General features: G+C 46.8%; 1 protein-coding gene across 4 annotated transcripts; it reads right to left on the minus strand.

Moving 5' to 3' along the window:
• Window positions 1–7,285: 7,285 nt before the first annotated feature.
• On the minus strand, window positions 7,286–23,307 carry LOC135179390 (myosin heavy chain, skeletal muscle, adult-like). 4 transcript variants are annotated; one of them, XM_064151145.1, is made up of 38 exons: window positions 23,101–23,307; window positions 22,869–23,012; window positions 22,618–22,774; window positions 20,874–20,901; window positions 20,672–20,775; window positions 20,254–20,363; window positions 20,075–20,138; window positions 19,885–19,983; window positions 19,684–19,787; window positions 19,446–19,584; window positions 18,850–18,968; window positions 18,603–18,752; window positions 17,976–18,146; window positions 17,308–17,635; window positions 17,124–17,197; window positions 16,802–16,889; window positions 16,591–16,708; window positions 16,145–16,268; window positions 15,387–15,523; window positions 15,032–15,287; window positions 13,791–14,033; window positions 13,510–13,686; window positions 13,280–13,425; window positions 12,441–12,531; window positions 11,968–12,357; window positions 11,712–11,838; window positions 11,424–11,542; window positions 10,840–11,036; window positions 10,274–10,457; window positions 10,022–10,187; window positions 9,726–9,850; window positions 9,245–9,553; window positions 8,940–9,143; window positions 8,718–8,843; window positions 8,456–8,626; window positions 8,262–8,366; window positions 8,035–8,130; window positions 7,286–7,441 (listed from the first exon to the last, which is right to left on the minus strand). In XM_064151145.1, exons 1-38 carry the CDS (start codon window positions 23,305–23,307, stop codon window positions 7,286–7,288), a joined length of 5,853 nt encoding a protein of 1,950 aa, XP_064007215.1. The 4 variants fall into 4 exon arrangements, with proteins under 4 accessions (XP_064007215.1, XP_064007218.1, XP_064007216.1 ...); XM_064151148.1 differs by having other exon boundaries at window positions 17,326–17,635; window positions 20,254–20,346; window positions 20,661–20,775; XM_064151146.1 differs by having other exon boundaries at window positions 20,254–20,346; window positions 20,661–20,775.
• Between the last annotated feature and the right edge of the window lie 374 nt (window positions 23,308–23,681).

A 23,681-nucleotide genomic window follows, 5' to 3' on the forward strand; every position in this document is an offset into this window, starting at 1 on the left:
AATCCTTCAGAGTAAATCTTCTCATTGCTACACTTCAACTAACATGTTGCTGTGAACAGGACCTGCAGATGGTAAGGACATACTTTCTTTATTAGATTTGATAAGGATTGGATGAAATTAAGTTAATTACAGGAGATACCTTCTAGATCCCACATGGAATTTGTCTGTTAAATGTGGAGCTTAACATGTTGTGTTACCTCCTTAAGATGTCCTCTGAGAATCTATGTGAATGTTCCTGATAAAGACTTGGTGTGCTGAGGTGGGGCAGAAGGAGACAGGATTTTGAACTGATTTCTTTAGATAACCATTGCCAGTGTGAATGGTGGAGTACTTCTCTAGGAAGAAGGGCAGCTGGGACCAGTACTTTATGTACATATGTAAAGGACAGAGTCTGGTACTAAATGTGAGCCTTACTAGCTTGTCAGCAGTGGTGATGTCCATCCTCTTTCCTAACCCTACTCTTGCACCTCCCATGCATTGTGCATTTGCAATTCAGCAATACTGCATAAAAAGGGGAAGCAAACATTCCTTGTCTCCACATGGGCAATTTGGCAAGTGGATTTTTGTACACACAAGGTCTTCTCTTTCTAGCAATAACTCACTGTTCCACACATAGACTAAAGCAGCTTAACCCCTAGGAAAGGTCCTGAAACAGCCAATGAGAGTAGAAAGGTGGGTGAAAGTATAACCTGTGCTTGAAAATGGGCAGCACTGAATGGGCAGCCAAGGTGTATGGTGCACACACCTCCTGTTTCCACACAAGTATTCAGTAACGTTTAGGTGCCTTTCAGAATGCCATTTCCTTCACACATTTAAGCAGCTGAGTGACTCTGCTTACAGAACAGGTGAGTGAAGTAAAAAGGCTTAGGAGCCTCTAAGTCAAGTGCAGAAAGCAGAGGCACAACAGGTGGCAAAAAGAGTCAGAGAAGGACACAGAGATGGATGGAAGGGAAATTAGGGTTACTAGCATGGTGTTACTATTAGAAGGCAAATGACTCAGAAAAAGAGGTTAGGTGGCCTGTTCCTTAGCTGAGCCCCATCTGTCACAGAACTGAAGAGGTGTTGTGATGCAAGCAGGTTATAATAGCTCTGATGTGTGTTTCTCAGGCACTATAAATGGAAAGTACAACTAAACTATGCTTTGCCTGAACTTTGTGTGAATGTTTCCTGTCCATCTTAAGCGGTACAGACTGTTTCACTCCATCACTGCTCTACCCAGTATGCAGGCATGACCTTTGCATCCTGCATCCACGCTCTCAACTCCCGGAGGCTCCCTCAGGGATTTCTCCAGGAAGCCCCTGTCTCCTCCTGGGGCAGAGTGACCTCTAGGGGCCTACGGGCAGAGCTGGCATGGAATGAGCACATCAGTGCTCTGCCTGACACTCTGCCTTGCACATCTGCAAACCTTGGACTTTGACATTTAGTTCCCATGATTTGAAGTCGCTGTATGCTGAGTTGCATATTCCCAGGAGTATTGTCTTGCCTCTTCTTAGGTGTACCCTGTGATAGGACAAGAAGTAGCACAGGAACTTCCACCTCAACATGAGAAAAAACTTCTTTCCTGTAAGGGTCATGCAGCACTGGCACAGGCTGCCCAGAGAGGTTGTGGAGTCTCCTTCTCTGGAGACTTTCAAGACCTGTCTGGATGTGTTTCTGTGCAACCTGTGCTAGATTCTATAGTCCTGCTCTGGCAGGGGGAGGACGGACTCAGAAATCTCCAGAGGTCCCTTTCGACCCCTAACATCCTGTGGTCCTGTGATTCTCTGTCTTGTAAAGGACTACCCAGGTAGATAGAAAGAGACACTTCAACAGACATCCTTTCTCTCTTCCACGACAAAGATAAGATTGCTGTCAGCTAGTACTTTTTTTCTGGGCTTTGGGTAGACTTGTTAAGTCATGAAGAGCTGAGCTAATAAATTTGATCTGTCAGAATTCACTGTCTAGAAGTTTCTTCCTGCAGAACAGGACTATTTTCAGTTAATATTATTGAGTCAATGGAACAGTGCTTATTTACTTAGGAGGCACATCACTGGTGTCCAGATTATTACAGCTGTTAAGAGTCATTGCAATCCACAGAGCTCCACTGGGCTACACCAGCTGCATCTACTTTAAACTTCCTCACAGAGATGTTCCTGTATGGATCAATGTCTCTTTTCAAGGTCACTAACCTTTATTCACCAGCAAGTAGACAGTCTGACTCTGCAGTGTGTTAATACAAGCCGATTCTAACATTCAAGGAATGGCATTGAGCTGTAAATACATAAGAAATTAAATAAGTTTCAATACTCTCTCAGTATAAACAAGGAGCATTTTCAGATTCAAAAGAACTAAACAAATATTTAAGCCAAAGTATTTATGAGTTGACCTTTTCTGGACATCTGGTGCCTTGGTGGCACATGCAGGTTGAGACGTTGCTATTAAACACTGTCACCATTGTAAACATGCAGCAGGTTAATCATCAGTGTAGTTTAATACTTTACTCTAAAAAAAAACACAGAAAAATTCTACATTAATTTCAGGGCACTGATCTTCTATCCTGGCTGTGCCAGGGGAGATTTAGGCTTGAGGTGAGGAGAAAGTTCTTCACTGAGAGAGTCATTGGACACTGGAATGGGCTGCCCGGGGAGGTGGTGGAGTCGCTGTCCCTGGGGCAGTTCAAGGCAAGGTTGGACGTGGCACTTGGTGCCATGGTCTAGCCTTGAGCTCTGTGGTAAAGGGTTGGACTTGATGATCTGTGAGGTCTTTTCCAACCTTGGTGATACTGTGATACTGTGATACTGTGAAATATCCAAAGAAAAACTGCTGTGGCTCTGGTTCTGAGAGCCGCTTACTGAATTCTCCTGATTTTTCTGATCACTGAACACGTGGAAAGCAGATGGAAAACAAACAGTTTTGCAATAAAACCAACTAAAAATGTTTTCATTCAGACACTAAAAAAAACCAAAACCAATAATCTGGGGCAGACAAGGGCATTTAGTTTCCTCAAAAATTCTGCTGGTTTTATGGAGGTTTTCATTTCAGTTTTCAGAAATGCCAGCAGAGAAGATGTTGGTCAGGAAAGGTTTCTTCAATGAAAGAAAATTCGACTTCCCGTGAGATGATTCGTAGACTTTTCTTCTAGCCAAGATGCTTATAGTGACCTTAAATATTGTTTGAAAAACTCAATATGTGATCTTCTTCGTGTGGTGTTATTTGCTCAAATTTTCTTTTACTAGTAGCCCAGATTATATTATGACAACCAGTGTTTTAATGGTGTAATAACTATGGCTACAGCTCCTCATCCACTCAAAATTGTAACCATTTTGCACATTTGGAGCTAGCATCAACCCTATTAATTCTTCAAGAAGAACATTCTTGGCACTTTTTCTTATCTCTAGCTCCTATTCCTTTCTCTTTGGTGCCACCCTTACCTGTAGCACTCTTTCAAGCCTAGCATCTCTCAGCATATCTTCACTAGAGCTAATATCAGTTTGCTTCTTATTCCTGAATGCCCTTATCCCTTATTCATATCCTTCCCTTTCACATGTAACAGCACCTTTCCAGCCTACACTCCACGTATTGAAGCCACTGGCAACTCCCTCATCATCTCAAACCCCCTGTGTGCATGTCCACTCCCACACAAGTGTTATGGTTATTTCTGCCACGACTCATTTCTCACTCTGTATTTCCATTATGAGCCAGATGGAGACAGTTCTGCCTCTTTATGCTCATGCACACCAATTCCGCCAGCAGGCAGCGCGGTGGGCAGGAGGCCCGGTGCAAATGAGGCTCCACACAAGAACCAGAGGCTGCCTGCCCTACCTGGCTGCACCCACCTACTGTGCGGCAGGGACAGGATGTGGGGCAGGGAGTTTCAGCGGCTTCCAACTCTGCTGGGCTGCAGGGAGCCCTCGGCGCTGGTCTGAGCTGGCACAGCCTGCAGAGCCCACCCTGGTGGCTCCAGGCTGCCACCTGCTGGCAATGAGTGTCTTGGGCAGTGCCTGCGGCTGAGTGCTGCGAGTGACTGGCAGGAGCCTACTGAAGCCCTCCGGCCACGAAAGCTGATGTGCCCTGTGGTGTTATAGCAACAGCCCAAGAAGGGAGGCAAAAAGGCACAGCTGTCATCCCAACAGCACCCATCCTGTGGTCTCACCACAGCTTGCTGTGCTTCCTCAGTGTGTCACCACCGCCTGCAACCAGCTGTCAGTGTGGGGCAACTGGGCACTGCCTCATGGCACTCACAATCTCCTCAGCTCCTTTCTGCCTGGGGATGAGCAGCAGGTGTGCAGCCTCTGCCAGCACTCAGCATGACAGGCTCTAGCTCCACACATTTGGCAGGATGCTTGCCTACCCACCAACTCCCCAGCACATGGCTTGGGCCTGGAGCTTGGAGATGCTTTCTGCAGTGCTTCTTGCCTTGTGTGTGCCATTTCAGCCTGGGATCATGAGTTAAGCCATAAGAATCTGCCTGGGAGGAGAGTACTGGTTGTGTGGGCATATCACAGGACACAGTAGCTTCACAACATGCCTGGATGTGCTCCTCTGTGACCTGAGATAGATTGTATGGTCCTGTTCTGGCAGGGGGTCTGGACTTGCTGGTCTCTTTGGGTCCTTTCCAACCCCTGACATCTTGTGATCCTGTGAACACTGAAGTTCATTTACCTCCAGCCCAGTTTGCTAAGTGAAGAGAACAGGGAGAGCAAGAGTGAGCTGTCTAAACAGGCTGTGAACAAGCTGTCTCTCCAAAGGCTCCTCAAAAGTGCTAAGGAGAGCCAAGCACATGGCTCCTGGGAATACAGCCTTGGCTCACTCCCATCTGATAGCTGTGCAAAAGGAGGTGCTTCATACCTCAGAATGGATTTGATTTTTCCACTAGCCACATATAAAACTGTTATTGCTGCTGGCTCACTGAAAGTTTTAACGGCCTGTTTTCAGCATGCTGTTAAAAGGGGCATACCGGACTTCTCCACTAATAGACTAGAGAAATCCTGCTGAGGTAGAACCTCTGTGTGTACATGCCAAGACTTTAGATCTGCCTATAGAGTTCAAATCTGTATGCCTAGTTCCTGAGGTGAGAAAACATCTGCCAAGTCATTCTGCATGTTTTCAATAAATAGTGAAACTTCTTGCAGAAGTAGTTTGCCCTTTTCCTTCTATACAAGGTCATCTTAGAAAGTCTCCCCAAAAAACAAAATTCATTTAACAGAGGCCTAGACCACCTTCACCTCTGTCTGATATGGAAGGTCCCTCATAATCAGGTGATGCTGTTACATGGATTTATTAAGCATTTTGTGACTAAACTCCAATCACTTCCAAGACTCCCATTACTCTTTCAGATAACAATTACAGAGAGGTTTGGGGTTTCTGCTTTCTCATCCTCACTCCTGACAGCAAGACAGCCTCAGAATCACTACTGTGTTGGTTAGTTTGCACATTGGAGATATAATTAAAGGCATCTTTTGATAATTCTGCCTTAGAATCACAGACACCTTGTGAAGAACCCAGGCATCTTTGTGGCTTTGTATACGTTGCCTTCAGGTAGCTTACTTCGTTTCACACGTAACTACACACCATCATGTACTGCCCTCCACTTTCTGTCCTGTGCACTCTCCTGTTTCCTTTAATGCCAGAGCTGATTACAACATTGACCCCTGACAAGCCTCGCCACACTGGGCTGATTTCGTAGTTCTGCAATTCTGTTTGGTTCTCTATAGTTCTACTCAGCTTTTTCCCTTCCTAAGTCTCTGGGTTTCTTTAATTGGCCCTCCTGTGGAAGCCCCTCCATGCATCTGATGACCTTTGCTGCCTTTGGAATCACAGTTCTGTGTAATGTCAGTTTGTATCTTCCTATTTCCCCCTTTGCTACCACTGCTGAGAAATGAGAGGGTGTTTTCACATGGTTAAGCAGGACATGTGGCTCCTGATAGGTAACTGTCATCTCAGAGTCCATAGTTCTGTGTTTTTAACTGTATTGAATTCTCTTTGCTAGATAACAGCACTGTTTGCTCAGTCATTAAAGCCTTCTGCACTTCTTCGGTGTCAGTCATTGTCCTCACTGCCTGGAAGGGCAAACATTGCCTTCCTTCTTCAGCAGCTCTTCACCTTGATTTATCGATAGCTTGAACAACACAGACCCCAGTACACACAATTTCTCTCTTTTGTACTTTGATGATTATTTATCATAGTGAGAAGCTTCCTTCTTAACTCATGGCTTTATCATGTGTGTTAAAGCCTTTGTTGAATACCTTGCTGAAAGGCTTTTGAAATACCAGACAGTTCTATCAGCTCCGTCTCCCTGACCACAGGCTCATCTGTTCCCATACAAGACTGACTTGAATTTAATGGGATATTTCCTGTGGAAGGATGCAAACTACCTGTCCTTCATTGCCCATCCCAATTCTGTCCCAGGAGGTGTTACATGTGCTGGCTTGGTCCGATGCTCACTGGGACTTCAGGAGCTGTGAATGAGACAGTGAGGTCCAGCTCACTGAGCTCTTCTCCAACAGGCACTGCATAAGACTGAACAGGTTTTTTTACTCCTGTCCACATGACTTCAGGGTCACTTTATGTGGAGCACTGCTCACACCCAGAGGCAAGCTACTTGCTGCTTGCCCAGTTTTCTCATTACTTTATCAGCACATTGAATGGAAAATCCAGACTAGACTGGAAATGCCAGATGTTAATGACCACCACTGCACTTCCACTCCACTGATGGGCTACTGCAGCTGACTTTTCTCTGCTCATTGTCTGCCCTGACCTCCCTTGTCCTTGGCATTGGAGAGAAGCTCCTGGCCAAGGCCATGAGACACAAGAAGACCATGAAGGGAAGCATCACATTGAACTACAGTGTGCCTTCTCAGGAGGCAAGAACAATTAGCCCAGGCAGGGTGATGTGCCAGAGACTCAGCTTGTGTGGCCACTGATCTGACGTACAGAAATTAAAGGAATTAGCAGCATTCTCCAGTTTTAGTTCAAGGTCAGGTGGTGCTCTTCACAGTCCTGCTGTCTAATTAAGTGCAGGAAGCAAACCTAGTGGAGACTGAGGACCAGTTTCTGTCAGCTACCCCTAACACTGTGAATTCTATTGGTTATCAGCCCTTCATAGATTTGCCTTGGACCAGCAGAGACACTGCCCTGACCCATGTACAGAGATAGAAAAGAAAACCACTGCTCGTGGTGTATATGCAAAGGTTTCTACAGGCTTTATTATCTACCTATGGAGCTGGTGGCAAATGTTAAATATGGAAAAAAGTGCCTGAGAGCTTCACATTTTGTGCAGCCCTCAGGTCACTTTGCTGCCACATCCTTACTCTTCACTTTCCCCCTTCTTGCCGTGGATATCGCGGCTTTTCACCCGCAGCTTGTTGACCTGCGACTCCGCAATGTCAGCTCGCTCCTCGGCCTCCTCCAGCTCGTGCTGGATCTTGCGGAACTTGGAGAGGTTGGCATTGGACAGCTCCTCCTGTGCAGGGAAAGGGAGGTGGTGTGGAGGAGCACAGGGACTCCTGCTACCCCTTGGTCTTACATCCTTGCAGCACTTCCCTGTGGGAGGGCCCAGAGCTCCATCCCTCACTCACCACTACTGACATGCAAGACTCCCTCAGACCTCCTCATCCTCCCTATCCAGGACCCCACTGTGACAAGCTCCACCAGGGCTGTGTCACTCTTGAGGAGCAAATTTGGTTTCTTGAATTTTCTCTGTTATGTACTTTGGCTCCCACCATTTGCTGCTCACTTCTCAGTGTCTCTTGCTAGGCTGGGAAAGCCCTTGAGATTCCTGCACTTTGATTCATTTCCCACAGTGGTTGTGCCCCTGGGCTTGTTTAGGCTGAGCTCAGCTCTGAACCAGGCTGCAGAACTTCCCTCAGCTCCTCCCTGGCTGCAGGGTGCCCAGACCTTCGCAGGGTCTCATAGTCACAATAAGGACAAGGTGTGGCCAAGGCTGTTGTGTCTTGGCAGCTTCTTTCATGCCCTTTCCTGGTATTCACACTCATCTCCCTGAGCTTGCTGCCCCGGTGGAAGGTGGCTCCTGCCCAGTCCTTGGGGAATACTTACAGCCTCCTCAGCTTGTCTCTTGTAGGATTTCACCTTCATTTGCAGCTTGTCCACCAGATCCTGCAGCCTGAGAACATTCTTCCTGTCTTCTTCAGACTAGATGGGTTGATAGACAGAAAGGAGACAGACTGAAGGATTCTGCATCATGTGAGGTGACTAATTCCCCTTGGGAATTAGTGTGTGTAAAATTTGTCTCTCTGTGAGCCCCAGGAGGTCTGCTGCCTCACCTGGTAGGTCAGCTCCTTCACCCTCCGCTCGTACTTGCGCACACCCTTCACGGCTTCAGCGCTGCGCTTCTGCTCAGCGTCCACCTCCCCTTCCAGCTCTCGCACCTGCAAGGGAAGATAGATCATCATTGGAGCTTCCATGGAGATTACTTAACTGACATCTTCAGTGAAGCACATATAAAATCCCTACGCACCCTGGCTTCCAGCTTCTGTAATTGCTTCTTGCCTCCCTTCAGGGCCAGCTGCTCAGCCTCATCCAGACGGTGCTGCAGGTCCTTCACCGTCTGGTCCAGGTTCTTCTTCATCCTCTCCAAGTGGGCACTGGTGTCCTGCTCCTTCTTCAGCTCTTCTGCCATCATGGCTGCCTGATGAGAGCAAAGGGTCAAAGGCATTTTAGTGCTGGAGACAGTATGGAGAATGATCCAGCAGCAGGAATGAAAGGAGCCCCCAACTCACATCAGTGATGGCCTTCTTGGCCTTCTCTTCAGCATTGCGAGCTTCCTGGATTGTATCCTCCATTTCACTCTGAATTTGAGTGATGTCATTTTCCAGCTTCTTCTTGGTGTTGATCAAGCTGGTGTTCTGAGCAACAGCAAAGCCATGATTAGTACAAGATTGACAGCAGTTTCATTCTTTGTTATCCCTTGCTGAGGGGATGAATTTCCAGCAGTATCTTACCTGGGTGTGGAGCAGCTGCACACGTTCTGAGGCATCCACAAGCTCCTGCTCAGCCAACTTCCTTGACCTCTCTGTTTGCTCCAGGGCTGCCCTGAGCTCCTCAACTTCAGCCTGCAGCAAGTTGGCTCTGCGCTCTACCATGGCCACCTGCTCCTTCAGGTCCTCCTGTGTCCTGACAGCATCATCCAAGTGTAGCTGGGTATCCTGGAAAGAGAGACAAGAAGGATTACAAGGTGGCAGTGTGTGCTTGGGTGCCAAAAATGTCAGGGCTGTCATTTCTCTTTCTGTAGCTTTACAGAACAGACCTTGAGCACAGCCTGTGCATTTCTCAGGTTCTTCTGTGCCTCTGCAGCCTGGCGGTTGGCATGGCTCAGCTGGATCTCCATTTCATTCAGGTCTCCTTCCATCTTCTTCTTCAGGCGCAGGGCTTCATTCCTGCTCCTGATCTCGGCATCCAGAGTGCTCTGCATGGAATCTACCACTCGGAGGTGGTTTCTCTTCAGCTGGTCAATTTCCTCATCTTTCTCTGCTATCTTTCTGTCAATGTCACCCTTCACCTGGTTGAGCTCAAGCTGGAGGCGCAGGATCTTCCCCTCTTCATGTTCCAGGGAGGCCTGGACAAGTTAACAGTGACTCAAACAACAGCTTCTTTCCTAGAGCATCTCTTATGAATTATTTCATGGAATCTGACCATGCTTCCCTGCCATCTCTGCAGAGGTCTCTTTGCATGCTTTTGTGTGATCTCTGCAGAGATTTATTTGCACCACTTATTAGCACTCAATGTACCTCAGCTTCTTCCAGAGAGGCTTGAAGTTCAGATTTCTCCTGCTCAGTTTGCTTCTTGACCTTCTCCAGCTCATGAATTGCCTTTCCTCCCTCTGCAATCTGCTCTGTCAGGTCAGAAATCTCCTCTGGGGGAAGCAAAGACCAATGGCAGGCTCAGGCACAGAGCAGCAAGGCAAGGGCCCTGCTACACCAACCTGACAGGCACCCCTGTCACCTGCAGCCACAGAGCCATGTGGAGCAGCAGGGCTGCTGGGTGGCAAGAAAGGGCACCCAGGAGCAGGGTGCCAGGCACTCACGCTGCAGGTTCTTGTTCTCCCTCTTGAGCGTTTCCAGGTGGTCCAAGGACTCCTCATAGGCATTCTTCATCTTGAAGAGCTCCGTGCTGAGAGAGCGAGACTCCTTCTGGGAGGCTTCCAGCTCAGCCTGCGTTTCCTCATACTTCTGCTTCCATTCTGCCAGGATCTGAGGAGACATGGGGTGTGAGTGTGGATGTGCTGGCCAGGAGGGCATGCTCTGCCCTGGCACCCCAGTGCTGGAGCCCAAAAGACCTTGTCAAAGTTCTTCTGCTTCTTGTCCAGAGCTGCACAGGCAGCATTTGATCTCTCCACGTCAATCATCAGGTCCTCCACTTCATTCTGCAGCCTCTGCTTTGTCTTTTCCAGGGAGGCACATTTGGCATTGACAGCTTCAACATGTTCCTCTGCATCCTGCAGGCGCTGTGCCAGCTTCTTCCTGGGAGGAGATAAGCACAGCTTATAAATGGAGGCCAAAATTAAGATTGTGTTGATGTTTTGATGAGAGTGCTAAGACAGTATTTGATCTCTTTGTAGATATAGTTTCATGCAGTCACATTTTTTGTTCGGCATCAGTGTAGATGCCTGTCCTAGCACCAATTGACCATTCAGCCTATCTTAGCCTTTCTATCCCTGAAGCCTGCTCTGTCCTTCCAATCTACACCTTATTGACAGCACATTCTTCCTCTTCCTCCCTTTCTCTGATCTCCCACAAATAGTCCATAGCTGTGCCTCTGTGCCACCTCTGTCCTGACCCACTCTGAAAGGCTCGTGGCAGACTCAATCTTCTCTGGCCATTCAACATCCTGCTCCCCACGTACTTGGCCTCCTCCAGCTCCTCCGTGCGCTGAATGGCGTCTGTCTCATATTTGGTTCTCCACTGGGCCACTTCACCATTGGCTTTGGACAGGGCCCTCTGCAGCTCCCCCTTGGCTTCTTGCTCCTCCTCATATTGTTCTCGGAGCAGATCACAGTCGTGGCGAGCAGACTGCAAAGCGTGGGCCAGGGCGTTCTTGGCCTGTGGGGACATTGACATGGGCAACCTGAATACTTGTTTGAGATACCTCTTGACATGAAATCAGAATGAAGCTCTAACTGTAAAGCTGGGAACTGGTGACACCTTTGTTGGTGGGTTTTGAAGGACTAAGAGGTCTTAGGGACAGTTTCTTTGTGGTTCCTGTACTGGATTTGACATGGGTGTCCAAATTCTATCCTGGAGGCTGCCATCAGCATCTCATGGAAGCCTTGTGAGTGTTCCACTTCAACATCAGTGTCACTGCACTTCCCTCCCTCTAGCTGATGAGTAGGGGGTGTTGCCTCCCGTAACACTTGTGTTTGAGACAGACTGTTGAAGCAGTCCTGAGTCAGATAGGACTAAGTTGTGGACAGGAGAGTCATTCCAGACCTTTACTTCTTCCTCTAGGTGTCTCTTGAGTTCCTCAATCTGCTGGGTAAATCCTTGCTTGCCTCTAGACAGCTGAGAAATCAGAGCATCTTTCTCCTCCACCTGGCGTGAAAATTCACCTGGGAAGGGTAAAGTGAACAGAGGTAACTGGACTGACAATAATGAGACAGGTTCTGCCCCTGAACCCACAGGATCAGGAGAGGGCTGGGGAGGACATGGCAGATGTCACTTTGCACACTGAGGTATCCTCATGGCATGCATTGCAGCCCAGCAACAAGGAAGTCTCACCTGATTCTGTCTGCAGACGAGCTCTTTGAGTGTTGAGGTCATTGATCATGCGCTGGTTCTGCTCCTCCTTAGTTTTCAGCTCGCTCAGCTGATCCTCCAGAGTGCGGCACATCTTCTCCAGGTTTGCCTGCAGAGCAAGCACAAGGAAGGACATGCAGTGAACACCTCACAGCAGAGCTTTCTCCAGCTGAATGCTGCTGCTAGATGCAACCTGTGCCACACTCTTCCCTGGTGAACATCTGCTGCAATTCCGTACCTTGGCTTTGGAGACAGTTTCCATGTTACCAGCAAGGTCATCAATCTCCATCTTGAGCTCACTCTTCTCCTTCTCCAGCTTCTGCTTCACTCTCTGCAGGTTGTCGATCTGCTCCCCAAGCTCAGCGGTGCTGTCCGCGTGCTTCTTGCGCAGGGCGGCAGCCGTGGCCTCGTGCTGCAGCGTGGCCTCTTCCAGGTCACGACGCATCTTCTGGAACTCTGCCTCTCGCTTCTTGTTCATCTCAATCTGAGCTGCTGTTGCCCCTCCTGCCTCTTCCAGGCGCTCACTGATCTCCTCCAGCTCCCGTGAGAGGTCAGCTCGATGCTTCTCTGCTTTTGCCCGAGACGTTCGCTCGGCCTCAATTTCCTCCTCCAGTTCCTCAATGCGAGCCTGGAGAATGCAAGTGACAATCTCACACCCATGCCCTTCTACCTGTTCTGAGACTGTGTGAAACAGAACGCATAGAGACTTGCCTGCAGCTCCTTGATCTTCTTCTGCAATTGCATGCCCAGGGCTTGCTCATCCTCAATTTTGCTCTGGATCTGGCTGATCTCAAAGTCCTTCCTTTGGGCAAAGCAAACCATGTTAAAACTTGTAAGAAGTGGTCTGAATAACATTATCTGTCTCAACACTGCAGTCAGGAATCAGCATCCCTCAAACTGAAACCAAAACTTGGACTAACATTCAGGCTAATTAATATCTTAGCATGAGTTTACAGTAGCCTGCTACATTATCTGTTATTGATTAAGGTATTGAGCTCGTACAGTGGAATGTCCATTGACATGCAGGTGCCAGTCCTATGGAGAGAGACCCCACAGTGTACCAGGAGCATTTAGCCATTCTGGTTACCAAGTGATGTCAGGTTAAAAGATAGATCTTCTGTCCCAGCTCATTCTTTCGGTATGAAAAATGTACCAAATGTCAAAGGGCATTGATGACCTGTTGTTACTAAGGAAACTGTGAACCTTAGGTGAACTTTGCTCATTATAATAGCATTATAATATGAAAACACATTTTCAGGTCAAGAGCACATGCACATGAGGGGCAGAGAATTGGAGATTTGACTTGGACAGGTGTCATTGACTATATGTCTCTCTATCAATAAGACTTTTAAAGCCTTCCTCACCAGTTTCAAGAAAGCATTGGAAGGACCAGAACAACTGTACTCAGAACCAGAGAGATGGACTTTCACACTGGTGGTAGCTATAAGCCTCTTTCTCTTTTCTCTCTTCACTTTATTCTATTTTACTTTACTTTTCCCTACAGACAAGCTCACCAGACCTTTGCTGAGGCGTCCCACAGCCACACTTACTTCTTCAGTTTCTCATCCAGCTGTTGCTTATCATTTTCCAGATCCATGATGCTGTCTTGAGACAGCTTCAGGTCTCCTTCCAGTTTCCTCTTGGCTCTCTCCAGGTCCATGCGCAGTTTCTTCTCTTGCTCCAGGGACCCTTCCAGCTAAAGAGAAGAAGCCATCAGTGCTCTGCCAAACAGCTCAAACTCCACTCTTGTCCTCTTCTTGCTCTTTGCCTATGTGCTTACATCGTCCACTTGCTGCTCCAGCTTGGTTTTAGCTTTGGTCAGAGTGTTGACTTTGTCCTCCTCTGCCTGCAGGTCATCCAGTGTCTGCTGATGAGCCTCTTGGAGAGCTTTCTTCTCTTTTGTCAGCTTGGCAATGGTCTCGTCCAGAGCTGCCATCTCCTCTGTGAGGTTTTTCACCTTTGAGAAGAAGGAAGAGGTGTAAGTAAAGGAAGTCAATACAGAAGTCTTGGGACTGCACAGTGCTCTTTTCTGAGTTGTGAGGGACCTCTCCTGCCTCATACCTTGTTCTCAGTGGCATGCTTTTCCTTCTCCACCTTGGCCAGTGTTAGCTCAAGGTCATCAATATCTTTCTTCAGCTCTGAGCATTCATCCTCCAGTTTTCTCTTCTTGGCTGTCAGCTCAGCATTAATTTCCTCCTCCTCCTCAGCCCTTTCAGTCAGTTCCTTAATTTTGGCTTCCAGCTGGATTTTGTTTTTGATGAGCTGGTCACATCTCTCCTCAGCATCGGCCAAGCTGTCTGCTTCCTGGTGGGGAAACAGTGATTGTGGTGAGTTTTCATGGTTTGAAGTTTGTCACTGTGTCTTTCATATCCCTGAGTAGGCAGATGTTAAAATGGGAGCTGAGCCTGGCCTGCTATCCGGCAACTACAACATCTTGCCCAGTGCCTACCAAGCAATCATTTCATCTGGTATCAATTGATCCCAAACGTTTTGTGTCTTTTCAAAATACCTCACATATCAGACAGATGTGAAAACAGCTCATCTGCTCACAAGCAAATCAGAACCACTTCAATGACTATTTTCCACAAGAGCAAACTCCTGGGATCTTTTTTTTCTGACAGAAAAAAAAAATGTATAGTAGCTTTTTCTTTTCAGTTATCTAGCTGAGAACCTTTTAATACCTGGAAGTTAAGGCTTCATAGTCTTCAACAATAGTTGATACAGGAATTTATTACTTTTTAAAATGCATTTAAATTGCTGCAAGACAGCTGCCTTTGCTACCAGCTATATCTATGCCTTCTTTCCTGCCCAGGCCTAGCATTTCCAATACTGATTAGTAGGTGACTTCATTGCACCTGAAGATTCTGCCTGCTTCTGGCTGAGGCTGCAGGGGAAGTATCCAGGTATCTTAAAGTAATGAAGGCCTTCTAGTGAAGCTGCAAGCAGGAAATGTGAGTCTTTCTCAGCTTTGCCTTTACTCTGCTAGCAGAGGCTCTGCTTTGAAAAGTGAGCAGATGGAGATACTCCCCCTCCAGATCGTGTCTCTCTGCTGTGGATTTCATGTGGACTACTCTTACATGGCTCTTTCTTCTGGCAGCAGGAGTGCCAAGTCTCACATGGAGCTGCCATGAGACTCAGCATGCCCCAGCCAGCAGCTGCTTGCTCAGTGTCAGCCTGCCTTAGATTGTGTGACTGTTCTCTACTGCACATCAGTCAGCTTCCTGGGAATTTTTGCTTAAGGCTTGATGTATTCTGCCTGTGTAACATTCTCTTCCCTGGGACAGAAGAAGTGTGATACTCACAGCCTGCACTTGCAGCTGCAGGTCATTTTTCTCCTGCAGCAGGGCCACCATTTTCTCCTCCAGCTCTTTTCTCTTGGCCTCAGACTTTGCAAGATCCTCCTTGGTTTTCTCAAACTCTTGCTTCATGTTGGCCATCTCCTTCTCAGACTCTGCGCTCTTCAGCAAGGGCTTGATCTTGAAGAACAGCTTCATCCAGGGCCAGTGCTTGACATTCATGAAGGACCTAACATTGTACTGGATGCAGAAGATGGACTCCCTGAAATGAAATTCATGTGGATGTTGTATAGCTTCAGTGTGATGAATTTAAACTTTAGTCAAGGACCATGAGAACAATCTGAATATGAGGAATGTCTACCTCCTCTCCACCATTTTCTTATATTCCACTCGCATCAGGAAGCCCCTGCACCTGGCCTGTGTGCGAGTGATGATCTCTGCCAGCTTGTCATCTCTCATCTCCTCCAGGAGTCCCAGCAGCCCAGCTTTGAAGAACACCTTGGAAAGGAAATGTTGCACCATGCCATGTCAGGTAGTACAGAATTGTCACACAGTATCTTAATGGCCATGACAACTGTCACCCTGTGCCTCCTCCCAAACCTTCTGCCCAAGGACCTATGAGCTTCCTATAAGTTCAGCCCTAAGCATTCAGGTCCTGTCTGAGCTATGTGGTAGGAATTCTGATTTCCAGATGCAGCTTCAGACACATCTGTGCCTGATCATGCACCCTGGTGAGCTCAACCATGTCCTGTGGACTTACTTTCTGGCTTCAGGTCAGACCAATCCCATTGATGTGGTTCTGTTTAGGACTTAAGGAATAGTGCTTGAGTCTCGTTACTCTACCTGTATGTGACATTAACTAGTCTCTAATACCAAGTCATGATAGCTTTGCCTCCAACCCTCCTTATTGTCACAGATTTGTCTGATGATCTGGACTCTTGATGTGACCTGACTACCATTCCAGGGCTTTCCTTGCTTGCCTTGCTTGAGTACTATGGAGATGAGCACTTGCTGACTGAGTCTCTGCCCCACTGGCTCTGTTACTGTCCTCTGCTCCCTGACACAGCAGTGTGCCCTTACCACTGCCAGACAATAATTTAACACAAGTTTTCTGTCTACCTTGGTGTGACCAAATCTGTATTGAGTGTGGTCCACATCAATGGAGCCAAGGAGCATTTCTGAAGCTTTCTTGCTGTCCATGAACTGTCCCTCGGGGATAGCACTGGCATTAAGCACCCTGTATCTGTAGAAGAAAGCAGAACAGGATGAAATCCCCATCACAGGAATCATCACTGTCACTGAAGTCCAAAGCCTTCTGAGACTTTCTCATTGAATTGGTCTCATGCCTAGAGACAGCTTATCCTTTCAGAACAGGATATGGAGAGTGTTAGTACTATTAACTCTAAAATGTGTTTGAATTTTGATCTCAGCAACATCTTATTGGCATGAAGTAATGGTGAAACATTTCTATATTACTGCTCATTAGCAAATTGAAGAGTCATGTTTCACATTCATTGAGATACTTCAGCCAGGTCTGAATGGTCAGAAAGGTGCAACACTCTCACCTCTGTTTGAAGTCAGCATAGAGCACTCTGCTGGGGAATCCCTTCCTGCAGATTCGGATCCCTTCCAGCACGCCGTTACAGCGCAGCTGATGCAGCACCAGCTCATGCTCCATGGCACCTGGCAAACACCACCATTAGTCACTGCCTCACTGTTAGACACTGAGGAGGAGAGCTTGGGTGGATTGAGTTTTCCTCCTCTTGGACCCCTTACCAGGTGTTTTTGTTTCATTTGGGATGATGCAGCGTACAAAATGGGGATGAGTGCTTCTCAGATTAGCCATCAGCTTGTTCAAATTCTCCTGTGGGATGACAAAAATGAAGTTTAGGTTAAAGCTTGTAAGGACTGCATGCTTTTGTGTCAGGTGCATGGGAAAGCAGAACCTTCCAGTGTCTAGAACTACCCTGCCATTTGCATGTTTGTGTAAACAGTACACATCAAATAGACTCTGCTCAGGGAGAGTCTTCTGAGAGCAACTCAACTCAACTCTGATTTCAGCTCTGTGGCATAAGGAGGAATGGAATTCTGTACACACCCGGAAAAGAGCTGAGACAGTCTGGAAAGAGGAACCCTTCTTCTTGCCACCCTTTTTGCCACCGCCACCAGCATCTGTAAATGGAAGGAGAATAAGATACAGAGATTGTATACTGGAGACCACAACACCTATTTAGTATTTACTGCTGTCATTCTGTGCCACCACTTTCCCACGGAGGAAATACATTTCTCTAAGGGCTGACCTGCATCTGCTCCACCATAGTTGGCAAAGAGCAAGGCCAATGTCTTCACAGAGGATTTCTGGTACAACCCAATGACAGTTTCATTCAGGGGGTCCTTGTTCTTCTCCAGCCAGCCACTGATGTTGTAGTCCACAGTGCCAGCGTAGTGCACCAGGGAGAAGTGAGCCTCAGCCTTGCCTTTGGCAGGCTTGGGCTTCTGGAAGTTGTTGGACTTGCCCAGATGCTGGTCATAGAGCTTGTTCTTGAAAGAGGTGTCAGTTGCCTTGGGGAACATGCACTCCTCTTCCAGGATGGAGAAGATGCCCATGGGCTGGCAGGTAGCACAAGAAGGTCATGATTAAAAACATCTTATCAACATCAGAGTAAGGACCAAAGTTTGTCAAATGGAAAATGATGCCAGTTTGGTTGAGAGAACTCTGTTGGTGGCTGTACATGCAATCCTTTCCATGCCTGAGGACCAGGCAATGCAGCATTCATGGCACAGATTTGCATTCTCTATTTCCTCTTTCCAAGACCAAAATAAGCTTTGTTACCAAGTATCCTGTTGACCTGACCCCAAATGCATGCATGTGGACAAGTTCTGAGCTGCATCTGGCTCAGACATATCACAGAATGCCACGCAAGATCATACTCTTGGATGGGAAAGGTACCTTCTCAATCAGCTCAATGCAGGCAGCCAGGTCCATGCCAAAGTCAATGAACTCCCACTCAATCCCTTCCTTCTTGTACTCCTCCTGCTCCAGCACGAACATGTGGTGGTTGAAGAACTGTTGCAGTTTCTCGTTGGTGAAGTTGATGCAGAGCTGCTCAAAGCTGTTGAACTGCACAAAGCATGGAGAGGTGCTCAGGTTCTCAAGCTGTGGCAACCACCACAGGGCCTTTGCTAGCATTCTCCTAATACTGTTTCATGTCCCCCAGCGGAAGCACCACTTCTGAAGCTCCTGCAACCCCCTGAGTGGCACTTATAATGTAAAAGGGACTGTCCTCCAAGGATCCTGCTGCAATCACTTGTGAAAGCTAAAGGCAACAATTGCTCCTTACTGTGCTGCTAAAAGAAAATCCTGTCAGAACCCTACCTACAGCATTGTCTGTTCTGTGACCCATCAGGGCCCTCAAGCCATCACCCAGGTCATTTCTCTGCTGTGAGACACAAGCCCTAGCACCATCACTGCTTTTACAGCACAGGAAACATGCTGCCAGCTTTCTCACACAACCATCCCTTCCTCATCCCCTTCCTGCTCCTCTCTGGCCTATCATGCCAAATGCTTGTGCCTTACATCAAAGATCTCGAAGCCAGCAATGTCCAGCACACCAATGAAGTACTGCCTGGGCTGCTTGGTGTCCAGCTGCTGGTTGATGCGAATGACCATCCACAAAAACATCTTCTCAAAGACAGCTTTGGCCAAGGCACCAACGGAATTGTTCACCTACAGCAGGGGAGAAAAGACCACCGTTCCCTGCTAGGCTCAAGGAAGACCACTCAAGTACTCTTCCAGCCATGTCTGTTGCCCCTTCAGCTGTTACCTGTGTCACATTTTGACCTTTGGTCACATATTCATTCCCGACCTTGACTCGGGGATAGCAGAGGGCCTTGAGCAGCTCAGCTGAGTTCAGGCCCATCAGGTAGGCAGCCTTGTCAGCCACTGAGGGAGAGAGAGGAAGGAGAATTCACCTGTGGGCAGTGCCCAGACTGTGGCCAGTGTGAACAACTCTGCGGTGTGTGTTCTAGAAAAGGCAGAGAGCTGCTCTGGTCCTTGGAGCTCTCAGAAGGAAGTTGAATTCTGGAAGGTAATGATGGCTTGCTATGAAAGGGCCTGAATCTGGAAGTTCCCAGAGGAACCCCAAAATGCCTCATGCAGCACCTTTGCTTTCCTGTGGAAGGTAGATTTCTGCATGGCAAAGCATGCAGGATTTTTGTGTCTGCCAGTATCCAGTGGCTGAAAGAATGACACTTAGCCATGGGCAGGGAAGCTTTCTGCAGTTAGGCAATGAACAAAGAAACTTTCCTCAGTGGTTTTGTGGTGGCTCAGGCCAATGCAGGTCTGTCTTTGGAGGCTAACACAGCATCTCTGCTAGCAGAGAAGCTCTCTGAACAAGTCACTCAATAAATTCAGTAGTACCTTCTGTGCCATCAGGCTCTGCCTGCTCCTCTCGTTGTTTCTGCTTGAACTTCAGGTTCCCATAGTGCATGACAGCCCCTGTCAGCTTGTAGATGGCTGTCTTCTCGTCAGCACTGAAGCCCAGGATGTCAATGGCACTCTGCCACCAAAACCATGAGTTAGAACTCACGTCCTCAGCAGGACACCTTTGCCACTTTCCAGAAGTGTACAGAGGGTATCATTTGGCTGCATGACTTACATCTGTAGCCATCAGCTCCTCCTGGTCATCAATGCTGGGAACAGTCACCTCACCTTGACTTACATAGTGGAAATCATAAGGGTTGGTGGATATCAGGAGCATGTCTGAAAGCAGCAAGAGGTATGGCACAGGATTAGTTTTAGCAGACAGGTAGCTGCTTTTCACTGGCCATCAACACAAGGTCAGAATGTTCCTTCTCACCAATTAGCTCTGGCTTCTTGTTGGACATGATCTGATAGAATATGTGGTAGCTTCTTTCTGCTGGCAGCTGGAAAGTGACTCTGGACTTCTCCAGCAGATCTGGCAAGGATGGCAGAAAGAGTTAGGCACGGGAAGGAAGGTGCAGGTGAGAATTTAGGAGGGAATGGGATCATTCCAGGAGGTCTCTTACAAGTTTCAATGTCAGCAGAAGCCAGTTTGCCTGTGGCCCCAAAGTGGATTCTGATGAATTTGCCCTGTTAAGGAGAAGCAGCAGCATGTTAGTCAGGGTGGATTCTTTTGACATCTCTTTTACATGGAGTACTGCTTGGGCCATGAGCAGGAGAGGTTTTGTGCAAAGCAGCAACTCACAAAGCGTGAGGAGTTGTCGTTCCTCACGGTCTTGGCGTTTCCAAAGGCCTCCAGCAGTGGGTTGGCGCTGATGATTTGATCCTCAAGCGTGCCCTGCAGGGTGGTCATTACTGGGGGTTATCCTTTCCAAGGCCATGTGAGGAACAGCCAATGCATTGATCCAAGCTAATACCTATTAAATCACTATTTGATCCTCAATCATTCCCTATAGGAAGCACATAATTGGGGGTTATCCTTTCCTAAAATCCATGCAGGAACAGAGGAAAGCATCGATTCAAGCTAATGCCTATCAGTTAATAATTGGCACTAAACATGGTGATAATAAGCAGGGTGATCATTATTCACTGACAGAATTTAGCTGAGAAGGGAACCACACATTGAGTGTTTAGTTTTTTTTCCCAACTCACCTGCATCTTGCCTGATGTCTGCTCCTCCTTCTTCTTGTCCCCGCTGGCTGCAATTGTTGCAAAGTACTGGATGACTCTCTTGGTGTTCACAGTCTTCCCTGCACCGGATTCTCCACTGCCAGAGCAAAGGGAGAAGCAGAGAGCCTGTGGTCAGGCAGGAGGTCCCCTGGCACCAGGCAGCCCCGCTGGGACCTGAGCAGGGAGGGTACCTACGTGATCAGGATGGACTGGTTCTCCCGATCTGTGAGAGGCAAAACCAAAGATGCAGTTAGTGACTATCTTGAGTAATATAGAACACGATGTGTGTGAGTACTAACAGCAGTGCTTTTGGGGAGGTTAGTTGTTATATGGAGAGGTCTAGAGTGATCAAAGTTTGTATTTCTCCTCCAGGGCTTATTTTAAACTCCCTTTTCAATCATTTGAATAGGACATTTATTCTTCATTTAACCTCCTCCTCTCACCAATTTCATTTTACTTTCCATTGACTTCAAGAAGTCTGAAGGATTATCTTCCTTACAGTAGTCTTTATAGATAGTGGAAGGCTCTGGTCTGAAAGAACCCACTGTGAAATCCACAGAGATTAATATCACATTTCTTGTGTGCTTTTTTATGATCCCAGGAAGTGTAACTAACAACTCGCACATTAGCAAGTTCTCAGACACTCCTAGATTCTGCAATCAGCTTATACTTGTTCTCCTTTAACTAAACACCCTTTGAAAAGTCTAATAAATGACATTCTTAAGCAGCAATGTATTGCAATCACGAACTGCATGAACTAAAAACTTCACATCTCCTCTCCTATATCATAAATGTATAAATGTAGTGATCTGATCAGTGTTGAAGTGGTTAAGCAATTTTTATTCTCCTCTTTTCCCTATTTTTTCATTTCACCAGTGCATTAAGGGTAAGGAAAAATGCTGGGTTTTCTTATTCTGGTTGGTTTTGCTTTCAGATGATCTCTGTATTTGCAAGTCTGTTTAAGGGCAGGAACTATAGAAAAGGAAGAAAGAATACACTAAAGGTGAAAAAAACCCATACCAAAGACTACTTGTTATTAATGAACCTGGTCCAGTGTTAAAAGTGGAAATGGAAAAGGAGAAGAAAAAGAACTACTCTCTTTTTTTATTTTAATTCAATATTCAGGGACTTTTTGAAACAATTAACATTATTATTATTACTCTTCTGTAATAACCCAATCTAATAGAAGATGTCTCTGCTTCCTGCAGGGGTGTTGGACTAGATGACCTTTAATGTCGCCTTTCAACCCAAAGCATTCAATAATTCTATGACCTTTTGGAATCATGAAACAACAGCAGATGCATGACCATCAATGCTTACCCTCTGGATATTGCAGTTTTGGTGCACAGAATTCTAGTCTTTTACAGCCAAGGAATTTACATGTTTTGAAAGCAAATCCATATTAAAAGAGCATTAACTAAAAGTGAATTTGCAGTCAGAATATTAATCATTGAGTGTGCAAGCTGGATTCTGGCCTTTGCTCACTCCCAAAAAGTTGCAAATGTCACTATAACACTTGAAACCAGGTCATTTTCCTTTTCAAGCAATGTACTGATGAAACCAATCTAGGTAGAAATTAATCTACAACACGTTTTAGGGAGAGATAATCTAAATTGTTCAGAGCTCTATGAATATTTCCTATCATGTTTATGCCAAATCTGATCTCAACAACAGGTAGAGGAGAATTGTCATTTAATTTGATTAATTTAATCCTGTTAATTATTCTTCTAACTTTTCCTGTGCTGCTGTCTACATGGTAACAACCAGAGTTTTAAAAATCACTAGTACAGAACTGTGTCTCAAGCATTAACATCAGCCTCTGATTAAATAAGATAACTAAAGGCTTGTGCTGAGGTTTACAAACAGGAATTCTTAAAAACAAAACAAAACAACAACACCCAGATTTTATATGGCTATGAAGATGTTGCCATTGGCTCACCAGTCAGCATGAACTGATAGGCATTGTCAGAGATGGAGAAGATGTGTGGAGGAGCCTCCTGGCGCTTCTTGCCTCGGTAGGCCAACACCACCTCCGGGTTGTACACCGGCAGCCACTTGTAGGGGTTGACAGTGACACAGAAGAGACCCGAGTAGGTCTGTGGGCAAGGAGACAGTAGGTTGGCTTCCACTCAGCCTGCCACAGCAGCTCCTGCTGGCTCCCAAAGGCAGACTGCTGCTGCTGCTACTCACGTAGATCATCCAGGCTGCATAACGCTCTTTGAGGTTGTACAGCACAGCAGGTTCGTGCAGGTGGGTCATCATGGCCATGTCCTCGATCTTGTCATACTTGGGAGGGTTCATGGAGAAGATTTGATCTTCCTTCACGGTCAGGGTCTATCAGAGGAAGGAAAGATACACCTATGTCATTGGAGACCTCAGAGTGGGAGTTAAATGCTATTTGTGAACCTTGCATTTCACTCACCTCTCCACCTTCAGTCTTGACAGTAACCTTCCCTGATTCCTTGCTCTGGATTGTGCTTTTCACATAGGATTCCTTTGCATGTACCACAAAGACAGATGTTTTGGCATCAAAAGGCTTGTTCTGGGCCTCGATTCTCTCCTTCTCTGACTTGCGGAGGTAGGGAGCTGCCTCCCCAAAGGCAGCCATATCAGCGTCTGGAGCTGCCATGTTTGCCCTTGCACAAGAGGCACAGTCAGCAGAGAACCCTGTGGGAGAGAAGTTATGCTGAGACAGTGAGTGAACAACTTTACATATAAAGGACGAAACCTCCTGCACTGTGATCTGTTCAAAGATTTAAAACAGACTCTGTGTTTAAACTTCCCAGTCTTGTCTGGAAATGCTTCTGTCCTCTTCTGAAATTAATCCTTACACATTTTGCCATGAACAAAGTACAGAACAGAATTTCAGTGTTGTAGCATTGCAGCACAGTTTAGAACTATCACTTCAAATTCACAGACTCCAGTGAATTTGGGCATTGCCATAATAAAGACTTCATATTAAATATATCCTTTATTTTTGCTACTCGGGAGCCATTGAGAGCC

The sequence above is a fragment of the Pogoniulus pusillus genome, chromosome 11 (assembly GCF_015220805.1).
Source record: "Pogoniulus pusillus isolate bPogPus1 chromosome 11, bPogPus1.pri, whole genome shotgun sequence".
Lineage (NCBI taxonomy): Eukaryota > Metazoa > Chordata > Aves > Piciformes > Lybiidae > Pogoniulus > Pogoniulus pusillus.

Coding starts and splice junctions, on each gene's coding strand:
- LOC135179390 (XM_064151145.1), bottom strand. CDS start 23,307: ATGGCAGCTCCAGACGCTGATATGGCTGCCTTTGGGGAGGCAGCTCCC. Junction 16,269..16,590: donor TATGCTGACTTCAAACAGAG/GTGAGAGTGTTG, acceptor TTTCTTCTACAG/ATACAGGGTGCTTAATGCCA. Junction 13,426..13,509: donor TGGAGCAGCAAGTGGACGAT/GTAAGCACATAG, acceptor TCTTCTCTTTAG/CTGGAAGGGTCCCTGGAGCA.